Below are 25,409 nucleotides of genomic sequence, written 5' to 3'. Positions count from 1 at the left end.
CTCATGTTTCCAAGGCTTTAGTGTTTAACCAAAACACCCCTTACATTAAATACACCCTATTCTCCTCTTCATATTTTAATAAACACATATTAAATGCCTAGCACATGGTGGGCTAAAGTCATTTCTACAAGATGAAAATGCTCAATAAATACCCAGAGGAATACTCCAAAGAAATCTGGTTTTTCATTACAACAGAAAGATTCCTTGTCCTAAAGAAAATCATTTTAGTAAGAAATGTTCTAACACTATTGCATTTTATTAGATAATCCAAGAGATTAATTCAGTACCTTCTCACTGCAGGATGTTTTAGAATAGATACGCAGGGAAGAGTGTCAAGTGGTAATTGTTATACTCTCCTGAATCCCCATAAAGTGCAACATTCCATTGTCAATCTAAGACATCTATTTTTGGTGGGGATAATATTTCATTGGTGTTGCTCAGTGTTAAGGCAGACTGACAAGTAGAAGTTCTTTTTTTCTTTCCTTCTTTTGTGTTTCTATATCCTAAGAAGACAGCTGATGATTTTTTTTTCCTGTTGAAAACTCTTAAGAAAAGTATGCTGAAGAGGGAATTGAACTGAATTAAGTAATGGGGAGATGTTTATAAAGAAAAGGCAGTATTACTGTCCCATTATTTAGAATGTTCAAAGCACATTTTAGAGTTGTTGGAATCTTCTTGTAATCAAGGCACACAATGGAATTAACATAACTGATTCACCAAATAAAGTCCCTCTTGCTTTTCTTTTACACAAGAAAGGGGAAAAAAATGTTCTAGGCTCCAGAAGTGAGGCTGAGATACAATACTGTGAGAAAGGGAGATGTTGAAGTGAGAAAAATGGAAAGCAGAATGCAGAAGGGGAAGGAGGAGAAAAGATGACATGATTACTGCAAGTTATGTGTAAATTAAAACATAATTTCTGCAAACTGACACTTAAGAAAAAATGTACAAGTTACACACTGGAAATGAAAAACTGGCAGGGCCCAGAAATATTGGCTGTTATTAGTTCATAATAAAGGATTTTATTCAGATTGTTTTTATATTTGCTTCAAATAAAATTTAGAATCGTTTATTTTTGCAGTTCTGTCACCGAAACTATGCACGCAAACGATTTCAGTGGAAGTGTGAGCTACTTTTTATTTCTTTTTGAAAAATCAGCATTATCACTAGTTCTTTTACTTTGTTGAATAGTTTATAAGAGAATTCATGAACATTGTTTTCTCAAATCATTCTAAAGATAATTTTACATGTATTAGCTTATACTTTGCCTTTTAATTTTTTTAAATTAATTAATTAATTTTTGAGAGAGAGAGATTTTGTGAATGGGCAACGGGCAGAGAAAGAGGGAGACAGAGAATCTGAAGCAGACTCCGGGCTCTGAGCTGTCAACGCAGAGCCCTATGCAGGGCTTGAACCCACAAACCTTAAGATCATGACCTGAGTCAAAGTTGGACGCTTAACTGACTGAGCCACCCAGGCGCCCCTATACTTTTAAAACTCATATCCAAACTGCAGGAGTTTAAATTTCTTTATGGCATTCTATATTTATATAAATATAATGTCTGTGGTTATATGTGAATATGTATCTTTGGATATTTTTCTCAAGGAAGCTTTTTTTTGTAAGTCTCTTGTCTTTTATAAAATTCCTTTTGCATTCTCCTTATAACACCTGGAAAAAAAGCTCTTAAAGAAGTATGATATTTCAATTACTTTAAGTACATACAACTTAGATAATGTGAACACGCGCTGAGATGGCCCCTAACTTGAACTACAGGGTTCTAGCATTGTATGTGAATTGCCCAGAGGGTAATTGCCATCCCATTTTGCGGACACCAAGAATTTAGATAACTTGTCCAGGTCTCATTGCTGGTAACTAGGCTGGCACGAAAGTAGTTGTTTTTTTTTTTGTTTGTTTTTGTTTTTAAGATCTACTGAAGTATAATTGACATAAAATAAACTGCACATAGTTAAAAGGTACAATTTGATAAATTTTGACAAATGAATGTATCTGGGAAGATAATGCCAGTTTCCACCACTCCCAAAAGTTTCCAACCCTATCTCATTGTAATCCCTTCCTTCTACTCCTCATGAACCCCTCCCCAACTTCTGTGCCCAGGTAATCTCATTCACTTACTGTCATGATAAATCTGTTTCTGCTTTCTAGAACTCTACATAAATGGAATCAAAAAGTGTGTACCTTTTATCTTGCTTCTTTTATTTGGCATAACTATTTTGGATTTATCCATGATGTTATATTAATTGTTCGTTTATTTATATTTATGAGTAGTATACTCCAGTGTTGTTGTACCCATTTGCTTGTTGATAGTATTTGGGGGTTTCCAGTTTTTCGCTAATAAAAATAAAACTGCTTCAGCATTCTCATACAAGTCCTTTTTATGAACACATGATTTTATTTATTTTGAGCAAATATTTAGGAGGGAACAGCTGGATCATACGGTAGGGGCATATTTAACATTCTAAGAATCTGTCAAATTGTTTACAAAAGTGGTTGTACCATTTTACTCTTCTTACCAGCATTGCATGAAAGGTCCCGTTCTTTTACTAACACTAGATATGGCAGTCTTCTTACTTTTAGCTATTCTAGTAGTACTCATAATATCTCACTATGGTTTTACTAGCATTTAATAGTGAGTGATGGGGCGCCTGGGTGGCTCAGTCGGTTGAGCAACCGACTTCGGTTCAGGTCATGATCTCACAGTTCGTTGAGTTCGAGCCCCACGCCAGGCTCTGTGCTGATGTCTCAGAGCCTGTATCCTGCTTCTGATTCTGTGTCTGCCTCACTCTCTGCCCCTCCCCCACTCAAGCTCTGTCTCTCTGTCTCAGAAATAAATAAACATTAAAAAAAATAGTGAGTGATAATGCTATACATTGTTTCACATGCTCTTCTGTCAATATTACTTCTTTGGTGAAGTGCCCGGCTCTTTACCTTTGCCCTCTTTTTTTTTTTTTTTGATTGCATGTTTTTGTAATTTTGAGTTTTGAGAGTTCTTCATAGATTCTGATATCCCATTTCGTCCTCAGATACATGATTTTCAAATATTTTCTCCCAGTCACTACGGTTTTGATTTTCACTTTATTAACAGTGTGTTTCAAAGTAGACATTTTTTCCTTTCAATGAAGCCAATTTATCAATTAATTCTTTTATAGATTATTCTTTGGTGTCATATATAAGAAGTCTTTGCTGAAGCTAGGGTCCTAAGTCTTTCTCATATGGTTTTATTTTAAAGTTTTATAGTTTCATGTTTTATATTTAGGTCTAAGACACATTTTGAGCCAATTTTTGTATGCAGTATATGTGGATACCTAATTCCTTTAGGACATTTGTTGAAAAGAAGATTCTTTCTCAACTGAATTCCTTTTGTATCTCTGTAGAAAATCAGCTGTTCATGTATGTATTTCTGGATCCCCATTTCCATATGTCTATTTGTCTGTCTTTACTCTGATGTCACATTGTTTTGATTACGATAGCTTTATAATGAATGTTTAAATCAAGTAGTGTTATTTCGATTTTGTACTCTTCCAAAGGTATTTTGGCTATGCTAGGACCTTTGGCTTTCTTCATATAGATTTTACAATATTTGTTACACATATTTGAAAAAAATCCCCCTGGGTATTTGGCTAGGATTACATTGCATCTATATGACATATTGGGAAAAATTAAAATCTTTACAACATTGAGTGTTCTGCACTACAAGCATGGCCTATCTTTATTCAATTCTATAATTTCTTTCAGAAATTTGTTGCTGCTTTTAGTATAAAAGTTTTTCCCATGTCAGATTTATCTCATTTTGTACATTTTGATGTTACTGTGTGCAACATTTCAAATTTAAATTTCTGATTTCTGTTGTCAGTATTTAGAAATACTCCTGATTATTACATAGTAATTATGTAGCCCCAAACTTTACTGCACGTAGAAATTAGTGCTTGTAGCTTTTTTTGTGGTTTCCATCACATTGTCTATATAGACAAACGTTACATCTGCAAATAAAGACAGTCTTATTTCTTTTTCTTTTCTAATATGGATGCCTTTGTTTCTTTTTCCTTGCCTACTGAACTGGCTAGAGGCCCCAGTATGGTGATCCAGGAGACTCATGGTTTTTATTCAGTCTACTGAAGAAGTAGGAGTAGCTGATGTTGCAGGTGAAGTCTGAAGGTAGACTACTGGAGAAATCTCTTGCTCGCGGGAGGCCAATGATTTATTCTGTTCCGGCCTTCAACTTACTGGATAGGGACCACGCACACTATGAAGAACAACCCGCTTTTCTCAAAAGTCCCCTGACTTAAGTGTTAATCTTACCCAAAAACACTCTCACAGAAACAAACACACAGACTGTTGTTTGACCAAATATCTGAGCCCCCCACAGCCCAGCCAAACTGAAACATAAAATTAGTCATCAGAAATGATCTAGAATAAATCTTCTTAAGGCTTCTGCAACACCAATCCTCTTCAGCTTTGTGTTAGCTGACATACGCAACCTGTATAACAACTCTGGCACTCCACTCCTCCATTTTTCAGCTCACTTTTCATGTTGTATGTACCTACTGTTACTTTCTCTGTTTGTGACTTCCTTATTGTGTTGTCCAGATTCTTACCACAACGTTCCTTTCTGAGAAGACAGATGATTTGCACAAAAATCATTTAGGTAATCCAAGATGTTCCTCATAAGTTTACCCTATTAAAGACATATACAGTGAGTGGGAAGGCCCTTAGAAATTACTGGTCATTTTTGAATTGTGGAAGGCAACTTCATTTTAAACAAGGATAAACTTTTGGGTGCCTGGGTGGTGCAGTAGGTTAGACAGCCAACTTCAGCTCAGGTCATGATGTCACAGTTCGTGGGTTGGAGACCCGTGTCGGGCTCTGTGCTGACAGTTCAGAGCCTGGAGCCTGCTTTGGATTCTGTGTCTCCCTCTCTCTCTGCCCCTCCCCCGCTTGCAGTCTGTCTCTCTCCCTCTCAAAAATAAATAACGTTAAAAAAAATTTTTTTAAAAAGGTTAAACTTTTAATTTGCTCTTTTTATAGCTACTCATTCGGAAATGTTTGAATGAACCTAGTAACCATACTTTTGGAATTAAAATTTAACAAAAAAAACTGAGTTAGTCAGGAACTCGGCAGATATATTGTTTCTCAAAATTAAGTGTTTGGGGTGGGGGGAATGATGTAACTTAATCGACATGGAGAAATTTTACTACCTGTGAAAATAATCATTTAGATATTATAGCAAAGAACAAAAATAGCAAAGTCATCCTCCCCCAAATGGGTTGATCACTGTGGTAACAGAAACACAATTTTTTCCAAAAAGGGAATTTATTTTCTGTCTCTAGACCAGATCACTGCTAGCAATGCTGATAGATGTACATTTACAAAACAAACAAACATAGATATTCAAATTGTATACAGTAACTTCTTATGTTTTGTGGAAAAAATGAAAATTTACATCAAAATATATCTCAATGTTCAGAATATCTATATATAAAAAATATCTTATTGGTTCTGTTTCTCTGGAGTACCCTAACAAGAAGAAAGATATATATACCATATGCCATTTTCTTCCTTTATTGTTATATATATATATATATATATATACATATATATAAAACTAACTATATATATATAACAATAAAACTATATATATATATATATATATATATATATATACACACATATGTGTGTGTGTGTGTGTGTGTGTGTGTATAGCTAGTTAGTTACTTAGTTAATGTGGCTATTGAGGCTGTAAAGTCCCAAGATCTGCCAAGTGACTTGGAAAGCTGGATACTCAGGAAAGTCAATGGTAGTTTTAGTTCAAAAGCCAGTAGGGTCGAGAACCAGGAAGAGCTGATATTTCAATTCAAATCTGCAGATAGACAAAAGCTGATGTCCCAATTTAAAGGCCATCAGGCAGGAATAATTCTCTCTTACTCACGGAAAGGTCAGCTTTTTTATTCTATTCCGGGCTTAAACTGATAGATGAAGTTCAGCCACATTACGGACGGCGATATGCTATACTCAGTCTACTGATTTAAATGTTAGTTTCATCCAAAACACTCTCACAAAAGCACCCAGAATAATGTTTGATCAACTATAAGCATAACTTCAGAGATATTGTGGGTTTGGAACAAAGTGAATATCACAATAAAGTGAGTCAAATAATAATATTTTTGGTTTCCCAGTGCATACAAGAATTGTGTTTACACTGTACTGTAGCCTACTAAGTGTGCAATAGCATTATATCTAAAAAAAACAATGTACACACCTCAATTTAAAAATACTACTAAAAAATGCTAACCATCATCTAAGCTTTTAGTTAGCATTATGTTTTTTCCAGCGGAGCATCTTGTCTCCATATTGATGGCTGTTGAGTGATCAGGGTGCAGGCTGCTGAAGGTTGGCATGACTGTGACAATTTCTTAAAACAGGAAAAAAAATAAAGTTTGCTACATTGGCTGACTCTTCCTTTCATGAACAATTTCTGTGTAGCATTGATGCTGTTTGCTAGCATTTTACCCAGGGTAGAACCTCTTTCAAAATTGGAGTCAGTCCTCTCAAACCCTGCCACTGCTCTATCAACTAAGGTTATATAATTTTCTAGATCTACGTGATCATTTCAACAATCTACACAGCATCTTCACCAGGAGTAGTTTCCGTCTCAAGAAACCAACCTCTTTGCTCATCCATAAGGAACTCTTTCTATGTTCAAGTTTCATCGTGAGGTGGCGGCAACTCAATCGCATCTCCAGGCTTCCCTTCTAAATCAACTTCTCTTGCTATTTCCACCACATCTGCAGCTACTTCCTCCAGTGAAGTCTTGGACCTCTCCATGTCATCCATGAGGGTTGGAATCAACTTCTTCCAAACTTTTGTTAATGTTGATATTTTGACCTCTCCCTATGAATCAGAAATGTTCTTAATGGATCTAGAATGGTGAATCATTGCCAGATGGTTTTCAATTTACTTTGCCCAGATTCATCGGAGGAATCACTTTGTATGAAAGCTGTGGCCTTATGAAATAGATTTCTTAAATAATAAGACTTGAAAGTAGAAATTACTCTTTGATCCATGGACTACAGGATAGATTTTGTGTTAGCAGGCATGAAAGTAACATGAATCTCATTGTACATCTCCATCAAAGCTCTTGGGTGATCAGGTGCATTGTCGATGAACAGTTATATTTTAAAAGGAATCTTTTTCTGAGCAGTAAGTCTCCACAGTGGGCTTAAAATATTCAGAAAACCATGTTGTAAACAGATGTGCTGTCATCCAGGTTTTATCGTTCCATTTACAGAACATAGGAAGAATAGATTTAGCATCATTCTTAAAAGCCCTAGGATTTTCAGAGTGGAAAGTGAGCACTGGTTTCAAGAAAGTCACCAGTTGCATTAGTCCCAAACAAAAGAGTCAGCCTGTCCTTTGAAGCTTTGAAGCTGGGCATTGACTCCTCCTCTCTAACTGTGAAAGTCCTAGCTGGCATCCCCTTCCAATGGAAGGTCGTTCCTTCTACATTGAAAATCTGTTGTTTAGTGTAGCCATCTTCAGGGGTTATCTTGGCTGGATTTTCTGGAGAACTCACTGCAGCTTCCACATCAGCACTTGCTGCTTCACCTTGCACTCTTGTATTATGGAGATGGCTTGCTTTCTTAAACCTCATGAACCAATCTCTGCTAGCTTCTTCAGACCTTTCTTCAGCAACTTCCTCACCTCTCTCAGCCTTCACAGAACTGAAGAGAATTTGGGCCTTGCTCTGGATTAGGTTTTGGCTGAAGGGAATGTTGTGACTGGTTTGCTCTTTTATTCGGACCAATAAACTTTCTCCATATCAGCAATCAGGCTGTTTCACTTTCTTATCATTCATGTGTTCACTGCAGTAGCACTTTTAATTTCCTTCAAGAACTTTCCTTTGCATTCACAGCTCGGCTCTCTGGTACAGGAGGCCTATCTCAGTTTTTAACATGCCTTCCTCACTAAGCTTAATTATTTCCATCTTTAATTTAAAGTGAGAGACAGAAAACCCGCTTCGTTTTACTGTAACTGTTGCAGGCCATCACAGGATTATTAATTGGCCTAATTTCAATATTGTTGTGTCTCAGGGAATAGGAAGGCCTGAGGAGCAGGCGAGATATGAGGGAATGGCTGGTCGGTGGAGGAGTCAGAACACACACAGCATTTATTGATTAAGTTCACTGTCTTCTTCGGGTGCAGTTTGCAGCATCTCAAAGGAATTACAATAGCAACACCAAAGATCAAGGGTCACGGATCACCATAGTAAATGCATAATAATGAAAAAGTTAGAAATATTGCAAGAATAATCAAAACATGACACAGGGACACAAAGTGAGCAAATGCTGTTAGATATTTGGCACTGAGAGACTTTTCTCAATTCAGGGTTATCACAAACCTTCAATTTGTAAGAGCTCAATGTCACTAAGCACAATAAAGCAATAAAGTAAAGTATGCCTGTGGTCCGGCCCATCACGCTGCCTTTGCGACGCAACTGTGCTGTTCCCTTTCCTCATGAAAACACAGCTCCATCAAAACAAAATTCCAGGCACTCAAATAACTATGTAAATAGGAAAAATTTTGAACAAATTTCCTCATGAAAACAAAATTCCAGGCACTCAAATAACTATGTAAATAGGAAAAATTTTGAACGCAAATCAGAGGATCCGGATTTTAGTACTATTGTGCCATTGACTACCTCTGTAACATAAAGAGAACTCATCATTAGACCACACCCACAGCTTTTATGTTTATTTGAGTGATAGAACACTTGAAACCGTCCCGTGGTCTAAGGAAAATCATGCTTTGTAAAAGTATTAAATTTAATTCCGCTAAATAGGAGCTCTTTTTTTCCAACAGACAACATGACTCTAGTATAGGTTGGCAAGTCTGTCACTGCCACAAGCAAGCAAACCCCAAAATAATCACAATATTGAAATACATATTCATTCTGGTAGAGTTGTGTTATTGGATTTTGCTGCTTGATAATTTACTGTTTACTAACTTACTAAAAGACAGTACTAAAACACACATGATAGATGTGTCAGACAGGTACTGAGTGTTTAAGGAAATAAACATGGGAGAAAAGATAAAATCGAGACTATTTATTTATTAGCTCTTTTCCCCTTACATATTTGGAAAAGACTATTATTTGAAGTGAGAATATCTACCTCAGCCCAGCTCATAGACCATTTGGAACTTAAATTGAAAACAATAGAAGAGATGATTTGTGAGTTATAGTCTAGTCCTCTCTCTTTTTTTAATGTTTATTTATTTTTGTGAGAGAGAGAAAGAGAGCATGCGCGCATGAGCGGGGGAGGGGCAGAGAGAGAAAGAGGGAGACACAGAATCTGAGGCAGACTCCAGGCTCTAAGCTGTGAGCACAAAACGTTGAGGTCCAACTTTTACAGTTAAATGAATTAATTAAAATGATCTTTACCCCAAACTTCCGTCAATTCGTCGATTAATTCAAAGTATGTTTATTGTCAGAAAGGGTTCAAATACAAGGCACCAATAAAAATGCAATAAGTGTATTTAGTTCGTTTATTTTCTCTCTGGTGTACATTCAAGGAGTAGATTTAGTCATTCTGAGGTGAAAAAATATCATCATGCTGGTAAGCACTTTCAGCTTTTCTATCAGCATCACAGGCTACAACCACTTAAAGCTGAGGAGTAATCCTCATGTCTATTGGACTTCCAATTATACCCAGTCCTATCCCATTATGTACAGCTACTTATATGTGCCTAATCCCCATGACATTGTCCTTGGCCCATGAGCATTCAGCAAGCACCATGAGGCTTCTCAGAATACTCTTTCCACTTATTCTCAGGGTGCTTGGAACACTTGAATTCTTTACAGCCTACTCATGGGTTTCCAGCACTGACACAGATCTTTTTGCAGCCTCTGTTCTTCCTATGAAAAATATTTGCCTGCATCGAGCTCTCTTCATGATCTGTGATCCATCACACCCATCACTTGGACCGTCCTTCCTCCTCCTACCTTTCATTTTGCCACTCAAGGATAGACAACGTCTACTTTTAGCTGGATTGTTTGATTTTGTTTTGCTTTGCACAAATGTCTCTCTTTAAGGAAAAAAATTACTTAGGAGTTTCTTTAGAAAGCAGCATTTAAATGAATAGTATAGCTCAGAATTAAAATACACAAATCAGGGTCCAGCTGGTACAAATAACAAGTTCCTGATGGAGAAATAAATGTGGAAAGCTGTGCACTCAGTTCTCTCTTACTGGTGAACTAAATTAACGGTGCTCAGGTTTGCTGGCCCTTTTCATTCCTAAATCATTCTTTAAGAAACCCACAAATGGAGTTATAGCATCTTCACAGAAGTCCAGCGGAGCCAGCATGCTGTCTGAAGTAATGTTCTCACCTCTAGAGAAGGGAGTGGGCTTTTTGAAATTAGCAAGGTTGGCTTTGATATATTCTCCTGCCTGCCATAAAAGACTCCACTTCATCTGGCTTGTGTTCTTCCTGCCTGCCTCTGATTGATTTCATGTAATCCTGATGTGCTCTTTGTCATTGCCTTTCATGAAGCCAATTTCCTGCAGGTGGTAGTTCATTGCTTTATCATAATACAATGATATCTTGTGGTATCTTTTTTTTCTCCAGTCAAGCTGAGGCATTATCTGCAGAGATAAAAAAAAATATATATATATATATATATATTTTTCCCCCCTAGATAACATTTTAGATATGTCACCTCATTAAACCTCTCTAAGCTCTTTTGATAGGTTGCAAATGTTACCTTGTCCATTTGAAAAATTGAGAGATTGAGACTTTGTAAGTTGTACAATTTGCCTTTAAATTGAAGAAAAAGTGTCAGGGATTGAAATAGTATTCTGGAATCAAATTCCAACTTTATTTCCCTTTTCCATTTGGTCAAGGCCAGAAAATTTGTTCAGGAAATTAGTCATTGCTCTATGACAGAAGACACTGGATATGTACTAGTGTTCCCACTTATTCATTAAGTCAGCAAAATTTTCTAAATTCTACCAACCTATATAGATTGCTTCTGACCCATCATGACTCCAAGATATAATTTTTCATAATAGTTTATTTAGTACTCTTGCTTATGGAAAACACAGCAGCCCATACCTGACATATATGTATACACAAATTTGCTATATAATTCACATGATTATCTTACACTTGTGAAATGAGCATAAACAGTCATATAATATTAATACATATGTCTTAGGCAGAAATTCTCCTGGTAGTATGGTAGATAACTTGAAATTCTGTCTCACCCCAAATTTTCAACACATGAACGAAATATAATTACTAGTTTTATAAGATATGTAACTGGTATATGCTACACCAACCCAGTCACTATGGGGACAACTGGTTCACTGTGAGACCTGTTACCTTCAGTTTTCCTATTAAAGCTGTACAATTTATTTTTTTTCTCCTAGTTCTACTGAGTGAAGGCTAGTAGAAAAGCAATACTCTCCATCAAAAGCAAACTACTTATTCTGTTAGCTAGAATTTATAGAACCTAAGTGGCTTTATTACACTATCTCATTGAGTCTTTCTCCTAGAGCTCTAATATTCATAACTATGGTATTCTATGAATTCATTTATCAACACATATTTAGAAGCAAAGTTTATGCAATTTGGTGTATAATCTTAACAATTGGTTACATCAACAGCAACCGAGAAAAAATATAAGCTTATATTTTTGTTGTACTCATTTCCATTTTAAAAATAAAAAAAAATTCCTTAATTATTATATATGTCTATATATTACCCTAATACTAATGACTCTGTTATGAGTCACCCAAACAAATCTTCATCCTCATGGAAAAATTTTGATTTGCCTCTGAAACATTAGTTATTGATAAATGCAAAGATAATACAAATGAATATTGTTACTTCTCTCTTTCATGTGTTGTTTGGTTGGTTATATGTTTTCTACTGGATTTGATCTATTTTATTATTTTTTAAATGCCAGTTTTTTTTTTAAGTTTAAGTTTATTTATTTATTTATTTATTTAGAGAACGAGAGAGAGCGTAAGTGCACACGTGCCTATGCACAAGCGTGTGAAGGGCAGAGAGAGAGAGGGAGAAAGAGTGGGAGAGAGAGATAATTCCAAGAAGCTCCACACTGTCAGCGTGGAGCCTGATGTGGGGCTCAAACCCACAAATTGTGAGATCATTGTGAGATCATGTGAGATCATGACCTGAGCCAAAATGAAAAACCAGATGTTTAATCCACTGAGCTAACCCAGACACCGCAATTTTATTATTTCTTATAATTATGAATACACTTACACATTACCAAAGGTCATTTAACCAATCAGCCAGTGTAACATCATCTGATAGAGTAATATATTTGGATACATTGGATTTTTTTAAAGATGAATTTTGAGGGCTAATAGTATGCATTTATTATTATTATGAAATATCAAAACAGTGCTACTAGAAAGTGAAGGACTTTGTTATTTCATATTTTAATTTATTAAGTTTATTGCCTATTATTAGAATATCTATTTTAAGAGAAGTTGAAAATGTACTAATTTCCATTTTTTTAAATTACAAGAATAAATAAAATTCTAATTTAGACTATGAGAGGGTATTTTTATTTGTTTTTTAAATTTTTATTAAAAAATTTTTTTTACTGTTTATTTTTTATTTTTTGAGACAGAGACAGAGTATGAACAGGGGAGGGGCAGAGAGAGAGAGGGAGACACAGAATCTGAAAGAGGCTCCAGGCTCTGAGCTGCCAGACAGAGCCCGACGTGGAGCTCAAACCCACCAACCATGAGCTCATGACCCCAGCCGAAGTCGGACGCTTAATCGACTGAGCCACCTGGGCACCCCTGGTTTTTAATTTTTTTAATATTTATTTATTTTTGAGAGAGAAAGAGACAGAGACAGAGAGACAGAGAGACAGAGTGCCAGCAGGGAAGAGGAAGAGAGAGGCAGACACAGAATCTGAAGCAGGCTCTAGGCTCTGAGCTGTCAGCACGGAGCCCAACGCAGGGCTCGAACCTACGAACCGTGAGATCATGACCTGAGCTGAAGTCAGATGCTTAACCAACTGAGCCACCTAGGCTCCCTGAGAGGATATTTTTTAAAGAAAATTTGGTGGAGGGAGGCAATCATGAATGCAAAGAGGGTAGAAGAAATGGGGAGAGAAGAAGAAAAGGGAGATAGGTTGAGAGAAAGCTCATCCAAAGGAAGTTCCTTTTGCTAGGTAGAAGGAAATAATTTATGAGATGAAGTAGCAAAGGCCTAAGACTGTGTCAGCCAGAAACGGGTGTGCATTCATTCTCTTGAATGAGAAAAGACTGTCAAAGATCATTTAAGAATTAGAAAAGAAGGATGAGTTAATATTAACAAGGTAGAGAAAAACTTTTATTTCCCTTATTTGGGTCGAACTGAAGGAGACAGAACAGAGGTAGGAAGGATGGCAGAGAGAGAGAGAGTTCCAAAAGGTCAGATAGAAAATGTGTGGCATTTTTACTGTGTATTAATAATAACAAATATGACCTAGATTCTCTGTGGTATGATTTTATAATAAGATAGGGGTGAAGTATATATTAGTAACTCCAGGGGATGAAAGAGCAAAGGTTATAATAAAAAGAAATATTGGTAGACCAAAAATGAAGAAATTCCTCCTTTTGTTTTGTTTTGCTTGTTTGGAAAAGGTATTATTGAATAGCTGCTAATTAGCCTCAGCCACTGATATCCATCTGCAAACATTCTCTCAACTATTCCACTAGGATGTAGACCCAGAGATGAAGTAGAAGAGAGAACAGACACGAAATATTCCAGAAAGATAAATCTTTTCCAGTCCTTCCAGCCAAAATATCTTATAAATTTGAAAGCATCAAGATTGATTGCCCTTGATCTTCAGCCACTCGCCAGCATAAAGGATATCACATTGAATTTCAAAGCCTCTCAAAGCTTGTGGAGCCACAGTATTCTCCTTCCCACCCTTTCAAGGACTTGTATTTACGAGAGTCTATTATCAAAGGAAAACATGCCCTCAGACAAGCGCAGGGAAAAGGCACCCAAGTGACCAGGCAATTCCCCATCTTTCTCTTTGAGCCTGAGATGTTAGCTCAGAGCTTGAGGAAACCTCTGTGCTTTCTGGGAACGTAGCCTCTCTGGGTAGTTCATTTGTTTTCTGCGCTAGCCTAAGCAGACCTACCTCTAGCAACTTAACCCACTAAAAACAAAACGAACAAACAAGCAAACAAAAAAAAAAAATTAAAAAAAAGAAGACAAACACAATCTGTACCTAGTTTTTACGTATAAATATTTTCACCTAAATCCTAAAACTCGATTCTAAACCTCTCACCATTTTCCTGCATGCTTGGTTAAGATGGAGGTCAGGCACTAACTGTTTAATTTTGATTGGCAAGGCTTGCATCCATTTTTGCTGCTTGAGGATAGATTAGATGACCAGGAACAAGATGAAGAGAATCATATGGGGCCAGTCCTTCAGTGTGTCGGTGGCAGAGAAAGGCGGCAAAGAACCTGATTGCTCATGTCTGATTACTCAACTGTTTTAATCTCCTTAGATTTCTAAATTAAATGCCACTCACTTCCTAAAAAATTGAGATCTGTAATTTACAAGTTAGCAGAAAAGTACTGTTTTGTCTTAATTGTTTTTAAATTATTCCCAAATCCCCTCTGGTTATTAAACTGTATGCTTCTGAATTTCTTTCCATCTTCAAGATATGTAAACTAATTCTAGTATGTTGGAATTGGGCAGCTATGATCATATTTAGCTTGTTCTAGGTATTTTTTATAGTGTATTTTCATCATGGAAGGTATCTTCTAGGCTTTGTCATCTATCTTTCCATAATTGTCTTCTCCACCCATCCTTTATTTAACACAGTGGTTTGCTTTAACACAATGTTACTTTATCAGTTTCGTTATAATATTCTCAAGGAAAAATTAGCAAACTTATACATGGAATTTCTTATGTTAAAACATCAGTTTTGTATATAAAGATAGAATAGTGTGGTCTGCTGAATCGCTACTAAACATTTTGAAAAATTCTTATATCCGGCGGAAAAAGAAATGACACAGTGCATGAGCCATTCTATAATTAATTACTACCTGGTGAGATACCAACCAAAAGACCAATTATATTTCTATGTTAGTTTTCTAAGTTCTAGCTTATAAATGTACCATTTTGGTCATCATAATTTCTATTTTGAAATATGGTATGTAATCTATCTATGTTAACTGTAACACCTATAAATTCAAACAACATATGAAAATAAGAAGGTCTCTTTTTCTCTGTAATAGTATTGATTTTTTTTCCTAAGGTAAATAAGAGACTTTCTAAAAAAAAAAAACAAAAAAAAAAAACCTGTATTTTAAAGGGAAAGAGAGTAAGGTTTATAGACCTGCAATAAATTGATCTCTGAAGAGAGACACATGCTCTTTAAATACTTTTCTACCATAAAAACAATTCCCCATAAGAAAAATTCTGTAATTTTTTTTCGCAAAAAGAACTATTGTCTCTGCTCTTCCTATTAAGAACACAATCCATTATTTTTGTCTTACAACCTTCTTTTCATCTCAGGTAGATGCAGACTGATTTCATAAGCCATCATTTGAGTGTGGGCATTATAATCTTCAGTACTCTGATTTTACCCATTAAGAGTATGAAAAACCTGTGGGAAGGCTTTAAAATACTTTTTCTTCTTAAAAAAATCTCTTGGAGTTCACAACTCAGCAAGAGCTTAATTAAAACCAATAGGGAAAAATTTTTTAAATGTTTAATGCAAACTACTAGTTTTGTCTTTCTAAAACTTCTATTTCTTCACACCCTTCTTTTCTTCAGGAAGCATCTCTTAAGAGTGTACTATATGTGTGGCCCAATATTAGGCAGTAAGTTGTGTTGTTAAGCAAGCAAACTATGAATCTAAAAGTGATATTAAAACCAGGCGAAAGTGACCTGCTTTCTCAAGGCAAGTCCATACCAAGGGGCCCCAGGACTGCTGCTCTTGAGCTGGCAAACTTGAAGCCACGTGATTACTGTGGCTGTAACAGTTATTCCTTACAAGCTATAAGTTTCCTTTCTCACATCTCCACATGGTTCTTCATCTGCAATAAAGCACTTATTTTATTACATCCATATTTGTCTCAAAAAAAAAAAAAACAGATGTTTTCAATACCATTATTGGATAAATTTTGGCTAAACGAAGCCAAAACAAATCCTGCCATTGATCTCTTGTGAACTTCTGGGCCAAGGTCACAGTGCTCTGGGGTTTATCTTCCTGGTACAAGGGTATGAGCTCATCTTTCAGAGTGTGTTAACTTCCTTTAGGGGTGCAGAACACCATATGGCACACAGAGAAAGTGCTGAAGGAGTGACACATAGTGAATCTGTGTTTCTAAACCTTGTCACTTGGGAAGACTCAAAAACAGATTCCTAAGTCTCTCCCAAATGGCCACATCATAATCTCCTGGGATGTGTCCACAAATCAGAATTTTTTTCAAACTCCCCAGCTGACTAGATTGATCAGGCATGCTTGCAAAATACTACAGTACAAGCAAACGAGAGAAGTTGTCTTAAATACTTTCTGGGGAAAGCATACTTTATAAATAAAAGTGTTAAAGTTTGTTAGAACTGACACACCTCGGATTGGAAAGGTAAGTTTAGGCTTGAATGACCCCAGTAGGATTTTAGCAGCTTGAAACTGAGGTAAAGTCTATACTGAAGTTTCCCATGAAATAGATTAGTAACAATCATTATACGTTCACAGAACTGAGATACACTGCCGTCCTCTTCCCATGTCCACTAAAGAGGGAGGGGTGTTGGGGCACCTAGGTGGCTCAATCAGTTGAGTGTCTGACTTCGGCTCAGGTCATGATCTCATGGTTCATGGGTTTCGAGCCTCGCCCTCAAGTCAGGCTCTGTGCTGACAGCTCAGAGCCTAGAGCCTGCTTCGGATTCTGTCTCCCTCTCTCTCTGCCCCTCCCCCACTTGTGCTCTGTCTCTCTCTCTCTCTCTCTCTCTCTCAAAAATAAACATTTTTTTTTAAAAAGAGGGAGGGGTATAGGTTTGTGAGGGTTCCACAATTTAATGTTTGTCTCCCACAACTGAAAAGAAAAGGTGACTAATTCAAAAATGATGAAAACCCAAAACACATCTCATCTGATGCTGTGGGCTAGGTGACAAAAGTCATCTCTGGTAAATATTGTGTTATTTTATTGTGGTAAAACTTAAAAATGATTTATAGTTCAGAAAATGATTTTGCAAGATACATGGATAGAACCCCATATCACACACCCAAATCCTGCCAGGAAGAATGTTTATCTTGCTTAATATAGTTATGGCATATGTCCTTTAATGAAAATCATTTGGTCCCTTCTAGACAGAAAACTAAAAGAGGGGCTCCTGGGTGACTCAGTTGGTTGAAAAACTGACTCTTAATTTCTGCTCAGGTCATGATCTCAAAGTCTGTGAGACTGAGCCCTCAGCGTGGAGCCTGCTTGGGATTATCTCTCTCCCTTTCTCTCTGCCCCACCTCCTCTCTCTCTCTCTCTCTTTCAAAATAAATAAACATTAAAAAAAAATGTAAAACAAAAGTCCCAGTCTACTCTCTAGATAGAAAACTCAAAAAGTTTGTTGACATCACTATAGTTTGCTTATAAAATATGTACTTCCTAAACAAATTCCTTAGAGATGGAAAGTATCAATTTTAATAATTCCTTCTTTGAAAAAAGTTAATAATTGCTGAGGCACAATACTTTCAGCTTTAGAACCATGTTCTATCATAGTTGGTTATACCCAAATGCATCAGATAAAATTATTCTTTTTCTTATATGTTTTGAAAAGTATTTATGACTTTCTATATGCACTTTGTATTTCCCACTGTACAAGATTTTATAGTTTAATAACTTGGTTCCTATTTCTACTATCAGAGACTATACTTTTTTATCCTTTCACCTTTTTATTATTTTCCTAGGACTATATTAAATCTGCCAGTCTTCAATTCAGGAACTATTTATTGAGGTTGTGTTAAGTATCACAACATTGTACTAAGGCCTTGGGACACCGTGATGGGTAAAACCAACCTTTAAAGTACTATCTTGATGATGCTTCAAACTGAGAAAAAATATTCCATGTTCAAAAGCTTTTGGCTTAATACACCTCAAAAACCTCATCATTATAGGAACTTAGCATTAAAAAGAACTCTTAATATCAAACACATGAAACCCACATTCACTCTGGACCATTTGTCCAACCCAGGCTTGAAGATTTCCTTCAATAGGGACTCCTTATTTTAGAAAACCTCAGCTGTTACAAAATGACTTTTAATTCTGAACTATAATTGATTTCCTTAATATGCTGACCATCGATAATAGTTGTTCTTTTCAAGTAGCATAGGAACAAGATCATCTGTCTTCAATAACCTTTATGACTTCATAAGCATGTTCCAAAGCATTTCCTTTTATCACTTACTGTATTAAACTATTATTATTATTATTATTATTATTATTATTATTATTATATTTTGCTTCTTTCTGTCACTTTCTTCTACTTATTTTGAGAGTTACTGATTGTTAATACTGTTTTTCTCCTTCATTTCCTGTTTTCTAACATCTGTTGGAATGAATAATTATATTTTATTAGTCATTTTCCCCTTTACTGGTTTGAAAGTTGTATCTTTCAATTTTATCCTTTTTTTTTAATTTTTAAAAAGTTTATTTACTGATTTTGAGAGTGAGAGAAAGACAGAGAGAGAATCCCAAGCAGGTTCCGTATTGTCAGCACAGAGCTCAACATGGGGCTCGATCCCATGAGCCATGAGATCATGACCTAAGGCAAAATTAAGAGTTGGTTGCTTAACTGACTGAGTCAACCAGGTGTCCCTCAATTTTATCGTTTTAGTGGTTATATCTCTGTCATGTGTGAGCTACATAAGAGAGGTAGAATACACTGCTTCAAAAATCCATGATCCACCCTGCATTTCCACTAGCATTTTTCTTCTACCTTATTTTAAAATGCCTACTTTAAACTAAAAAGCAAAGAAAGCAACAGAGTGGAAAGGCAACCTGAGGAATGGGAGAAGATATTTGCTAACCATGTATCTGAAAAGGAGTTAATATTCAAAATATATAAGGAGATTTTACAATTCAATAGTAAAAAAAAATAAAAAGTAACGAGTAGATAAATGGGCAAAGAACTTGAATAGATATTTCTCCAAAGAAGACGTATATGAGATGTTACATCACACCTTTAGGGTGGCAATTATCAAAAAAAACCAAAAGGTCCGTGTTGGTGAGGATGTAAGAGATTGGAACCCTTGTGCATTGTTGGTGCATGTAATATGTGACACATGGATAAACCTGGGGAACAATATACTAAGTGATAAGCCAGTCACTGTAGGACAAATACCGCATGATACCACTTACATAAAGTATATAAAATAGTCAAACTCATAAAAAGGAGAGCAAAATGGTAGTTGCCAGAACCAGGGGGAAGAGGGCAATAGGGAATTGTCGTTCAAAATGTGTGAAATTTCAGCTTGTGTAAGGTAAATATATTCTAAAGATCTTCTGTATAACATTGTGCCCATAGTTAACATAATTTTCTGCACTTCAAAATTTTAGAGGGATGATCTTATGTTAAGTGTCCTTACCATCATATATATACATATATAATATATGTACATATTATATATATATGTACATATATTTTATATATTTTTTTGAGAGAGAGGGGGGGTGCATGTGTGACAACATGACTGGGCACATGAGCAAGGGAGGAGCAGAGGGAGAGGGAGAGAGAATGTTAAGCAGGCTGTACCCCGGGCTTGATCTCAAGACCGTAGATCATGGCCTAAGCCAAAATCAAGAGTAGGACACTAAACCTACTGATTCCTCCAGGTACACCATAATATATATTTTTAAGCTACAGATTATCATTTTTAAAAAAAATATTTGGTAACTGATTTCATTTAGAAATGCTTATCTTTTTCTTGTATACCATCTCATTTGTTTTTCTTTTTATTTTTTTTAAATTATTTTTTACATTTATTTATTTTGAGAGACAGAGCACAAGTGGGGAGGGGCAGAGAGAGAGAAGGAGACAGAATCCGAAGCAGGCTCCAGGCTCCGAGCTGTCAGCACAGAGCCTGACACGGGGCTCAAACTCACAAACCGTGAGATCCTGAGCCGAAGTAGGACGCTCAACCAACTGAGCCACTCAGGCGCCCCTCTGTTTTTATTTTTCTTTAGCAGTTCTTTCAGATAGGGTATGAGACTAGTAAAATATCAATTTTTTGTGTTTGAAAATGAATATTTTACCATTATTGTTAATTAATGTTTTGTCTGGGTTTAGTATTTTAGGTTGGTCTTTAATGCTTCAAAATATTAAAGGTATTTTTCATTGTCCTCTGGTATTTTTACATTGCTGAAAAGCATGCCATTGTTCTAATTTTCATTTCTGTGGAGCCAATGGAACATTCCCTTTGAGGCCCCGAGGTAATTTTTTGTTTGTTTTTGGTGTTCTCCAACTTCACAACAGGTATTTGAATATTGATTGTTTCCATTTACTCGTTCAGGACTCAGTGTTCTCCTGCAATTTTTCTTTTTAAATGTTTATTTATATGTTTTGATAGAGAGAGAGAGAAAGAAAGGGACAGAAAGGGAGGGAGAGAGAATCTCAAGCAGGCTCCACACTGTCAGCACAGAGCCCTATGCTGAATCTCAGAACAGTGAGATCATGACCAGAGCTGAAATCAAGTCAGTTCCTTACCTAACCAAGCCACCTAGGTGCCCCCTTCTGTAATTTATCTTACTTTTCAATGATCACTCCTAGAAAATTCTCAGCAATTTTCTTATCAAATATTACCTTTTCTTTGTTTTTTCCTTTTATACATTCTCTTTGACCTTTGTTACATTTTCTCAGCCTTCTCTTACATTTTTCTTATATTTATGGTGCTTTATTCTGAGTGATTTTCTTAGAACTATTCTCTAGTTTTCTAGTTTCTATCTGCTTCTCAGTTGGCTATTTGTCTACTTCACCATTTTGCCTTGACTAATGTTATATTCATTGTTTTGGAAGAACATTTACAACATGCCTGTAGTATTTCTCATATTTGCAAAGAATTTTGTTCACAAAGTTTCATAATTTGCCTTTGACAATTCTTTCAGATAATTAATAAAGTTGGAAACATTCAAGAGAAGACCAGACGTTGACCCAGAGATCATTAGAGGTTTTATTTATAGTCTATATATGTTAGTGAGGTTTTTGAAATAATTATGGAAGTACAGGGAATTTATTTAGGGTTAATGCTAAATGTATGTTCCCTGCTAGTCATTAACCCTCAGGCAATATCTCACTCCTAGGTCATTAATGTAATTATAAGACAAACATATAAAAACAGCATAGGTGTACTAGTATATATATTTTTGTACTTAGGTGGCATTATCATAATTGGTGTGTGTAGGGTATTTCTGGGAATTTGCGATTAACTCATCCCTTAAAAATCAGTTGATTAGATTATCTTTCATTTTCAATTCACGTTATTATAATTAACTTGTGCTTATAAGTACAGTTCGAGTAATGTGAGAGTATCAGAAGTTGTTTTCAATTATAAACTTCATATTGTAGTTAAATTGGAAGTTTACTATTAAATTGAAAACGCATATTATTAGGACCATCTCATTCTGATGGAGAAAACTTCAATGTGCCATTTCTGCTAATCATGTGGAGGTACAGATGTTAAAGAGGAAAGAAATTGTTCTGATAGTTCATACCATGTGTCCCAGTAATAATATCTTAACTTGAAATTGTTTTAGATATTTTAACAGCTGCTGGGTCTCTGATTGGGTTTGAAGCTCCCCTCTGACTCCTGCTACGATAGTTCAAGCCGAATGAAGTCAGTAGAACCTCCCCACAGCTTTTCTTTTAAATTGCATTACAAGGCAGAGAGCTGAATGATTGCTGTATATAAGATCTATCACTTATTCCCACCAAATTAACCCTCCACCCCCACCTTCTGCCATTTGGTCTGTGCTTCTATTGCCTTCTGATGGATAATGTTTAGCTTTTCTCTGACTTTCAGTCTAGTGTTTCCTGTGGGTATGCTGGTGCGTATGTTTGCATTCAGAATTTATTACATATCTTTTTAAATATTAGTAGCATTATCTTTTAGTTGATTTGTGGTAATTTAAAATAATAAATGTTTGTTTTTTATTCAAAATGCCATCCAAGGTAAATGATGTAGGTCATAGTGGTCAACCTAATCACCAAAAGCATTGACTTGATGATCCCCTGAATGTAAACCATACACTTAGAACCTGGTGGCTCAGATTTTATTTGAACTCTGTCTATTTTGAACTCCACAATCATAAATTATCAAGGAAAACCAGGAATTTAGAAGAAACCTAAAAGAATGCCAAGAAAGGCCAACAAATTAAATCTACTGGACAAGAAGTAAAGGCTACTAGACAATTTGGCTAGCAGAGAAAACAAGGTGCACTGCATGCAAAGAGCTTGTTCACCAAAGTTATATATCCACAGAAAATAGAGACAGAGAGCATGTAGTAAATAAATAGAGAAAATCAAGGATATTTCAAAATTGTCTCTGTTTCAGATTTGAGAAGCTTTGCCATTTTGGTTTTGTGATTTCAGTCTTGGTTTTGTGCATTTATTCCTTAAACCCATGGGACATAGTTACCTTGGTTACTGGAAGACTAAGTTTCTGTCTACTGCCCCATTGAAAATAAGCCCAACTCCCAGGATCAATGAATTCATACTGTAAATTGTGCTCTATGTTCACAGAAAAACAGAACAAGTTGATTGTGGTAAAGACCAACAGATTTAAAATATGTTGACCTCAACTGGAATCCTGTTTCTGCCACCTACAGTCTGTGGGATCATGGGCAAATCACTCAATTTTTTAATTCTTTCATACATAAAATGGCAATAACAGATAACTTGTAGAACTCTTAGAAAATTGATGAGATGAGGGGTGGTGCCTTCTGAACTATAAAAATACATGTATAATTACACACTTTATGAAATAGAAGGGCAATCTGTGGAGTAAAATATTTAGTATTCTACAAATAGAGGAAGTAAAAGCGTTGTTGCACATTGCACACATGAACTTACAGAAGCTTTGGAACCATTTTCTCTGCAGGTCATGAACCAGATGGTAAATCACCATCTGTTGGGGATGGTTTTAATGTGGCAAAGCTAGAAGGAAAGGCTAGCTAATTTTTCAGATTCTTTTCCAGCTTTATATATATATATATATACATATATATACATATATATATGTATATATATATATTTAAATATTTAATAGCATAAAGGTATTTTAACTTTTCCTCTTTAAAGGTAGCTATTATTAGAGATTGTGAATTAATAAATACCTTAGTAGAAGTGCTTGGTAAAAATAATTTCTAGAATGTCATTTTTTTTCCTTTTGTTTTCATATATAAGTTTTACTTAAGAATAAAAAGAATTATTTCCAAAATACTAAACTCTATAGATTGCTACATAACAAGTTAGGGTAGACAGTGTCTTTCTCATTGTGATCACAAGTCAGAGATATACATTAGCTAAAGCATTACCCTGGCCATTACTCTGGATATAGAACTTCAATAAAATTGAGGTAACACAATGATAAGAACAGATGTGTCCAAGTATCTGTCAGAGTCATGCTGAAATCCACAGCTCCCCAAGATGCAAACTACAACTCTGCATAGTTTTTTCCCAGAAGAATACCAGCTTAAGGATCTGGGGTGTGGTGGTGAGGAAAGGGACATCCATACTTTATCCAATAGTATAGTTTACAATACATACAATATACAGTATGAATATTAAATGTGTCCCAATGTTTTCAGCTTGAGTCCCAGTGATCCCAGTTCCATGACAAGCATTATTTCTTCTCCTGGTGCCTCCCAACTGCACTGATGCTGCTACTGCACCATTTCTGCTACCACAGTGCCACTGCCATGGATACCTTTTTGGTCAATTCCCAGGCTGATGTGGGATCCCTAATTAGACATTCACCTTTCTCCAGGATGCACGAGGTCTTCTGTCCAACTTTCTAGAGTCCCCATGCTATGGTTGGGTCTTTCCTGGATTCTGGGTGTTCTATTGGAGTCAGCTCATGGAATTTTCTTGTTGAGCTTCTATCTTGTGCTTTTGCATAAATTCTTGGCCCAACAAGGTAAAAAGTCTTTGGGAACACAACCCCCAAATTTTAAGCTCCTTTTCCGTATTCGTTCCTCTGGAGAGTATTGGTGGGATCTACTTCCCTTTCAGTCCCCAACATGGATTAAGAGCTTTTGTCAAGACTTTCCTGTCCATTACAGATTTTCTCCATAGGGTCTTCATATTTGACTCCCTCCACCCCATATCATCTTACAGCCTCTTGTGTTTAGGGTAACTCTCTTTACATATATATCTATTTACCCTAAAAATTTATCGATTTGTAGTTCTACATTTGCTATACTACAAATACCTTGTTTACTACCCACACATGATATCTAATTTATCATGTCCTAGTTTCTTCCCAGGAAGATTTCTGCAAGACCCTGTTGGAAAGGTGTTCCTTACTGATTTATTAGTTACTATTTTCTGATAAAATTTAAGAATGACTTTTAGGGAGCCTGGGTGACTCAATCGGTTAAGCAGCCAACTCTTGATTTTGGCTCAGGTGATGATCTCATGGTTCGTAGGTTGGAGCCCCACATCAGGCTCCACTGACAGTGTGGAGCCTGCTTGGGATTCTCTCTCTCCCTCTCTTTTCCTGCTCCTCCACTGCATGCACACTCGCTCTCGCTCTTGCTCTCTCTTTCTCTAAAAAAAATTAATTAATTAATTAACTTAACAATATTTTTTTAAAAAAAGAATCAATTTTAAATAATGCAATAGATGGGGCACCTGGGAGGCTGAGTCAGTTAAGTGTCTGACTTCAGCTCAGGTCATGATCTCTCAGAGCCTGAGTTCAAACTCTGCATCAGGCTCCATGTTGACGGATTGGAGCCTGGAACCTGCTTTGGATTCTGTCTCACTCTCTCTCTGTCCCTCCCCCACTCACACTTTGTGTCTCTCTCTCTCTCTCTCTCTCTCAAAAATAAATAAGAATTTAAAAATAAATTAAATAAATAACAGTAGAAATTATTTTGATTGTATTGATTATTAATTTCATAGATATTAATTTAAAACCTACCAAATGTTAGGTACTAATTCAGAAATATAAAATTTTTTAAAAAGGACCCTGTTATCTTTCCATAATGTAATTTTATAAAATTAATGAATCCATAGTTCTAAATAAAATCTTTAGTCAGGGGCATGTGGCTGGCTCAGTTGGTTGAGCACCTGACTCTTGATTTTGGCTCAGGTTATGATTCCAGAGTCATGAGATCGAGCCCCACGTCAGGCTCTCT

At 36.0% G+C, this 25,409-nt stretch overlaps 1 protein-coding gene across 1 annotated transcript in view; it reads right to left on the bottom strand.

Moving 5' to 3' along the window:
• Window positions 1-6,329: 6,329 nt before the first annotated feature.
• The window catches only part of LOC106979073 (tigger transposable element-derived protein 1), a 94,257-nt gene continuing 75,177 nt past the window's right edge, over window positions 6,330-25,409 (bottom strand). Inside the window, 6 exon segments of the mRNA XM_027056370.1 lie at window positions 6,330-6,613; window positions 6,616-6,930; window positions 6,933-7,207; window positions 7,209-7,379; window positions 7,381-7,822; window positions 7,825-7,948. Of these exon segments, the coding sequence (XP_026912171.1) occupies window positions 6,330-6,613; window positions 6,616-6,930; window positions 6,933-7,207; window positions 7,209-7,379; window positions 7,381-7,822; window positions 7,825-7,948 (1,611 nt within the window).

This window comes from Acinonyx jubatus, chromosome B2 (genome assembly GCF_027475565.1).
Source record: "Acinonyx jubatus isolate Ajub_Pintada_27869175 chromosome B2, VMU_Ajub_asm_v1.0, whole genome shotgun sequence".
Classification (NCBI taxonomy): Eukaryota; Metazoa; Chordata; class Mammalia; order Carnivora; family Felidae; genus Acinonyx; species Acinonyx jubatus.
The sequence above is the reverse complement of the archived record's forward strand: the minus strand, read 5'-3'. Positions and strand labels throughout refer to the sequence as shown.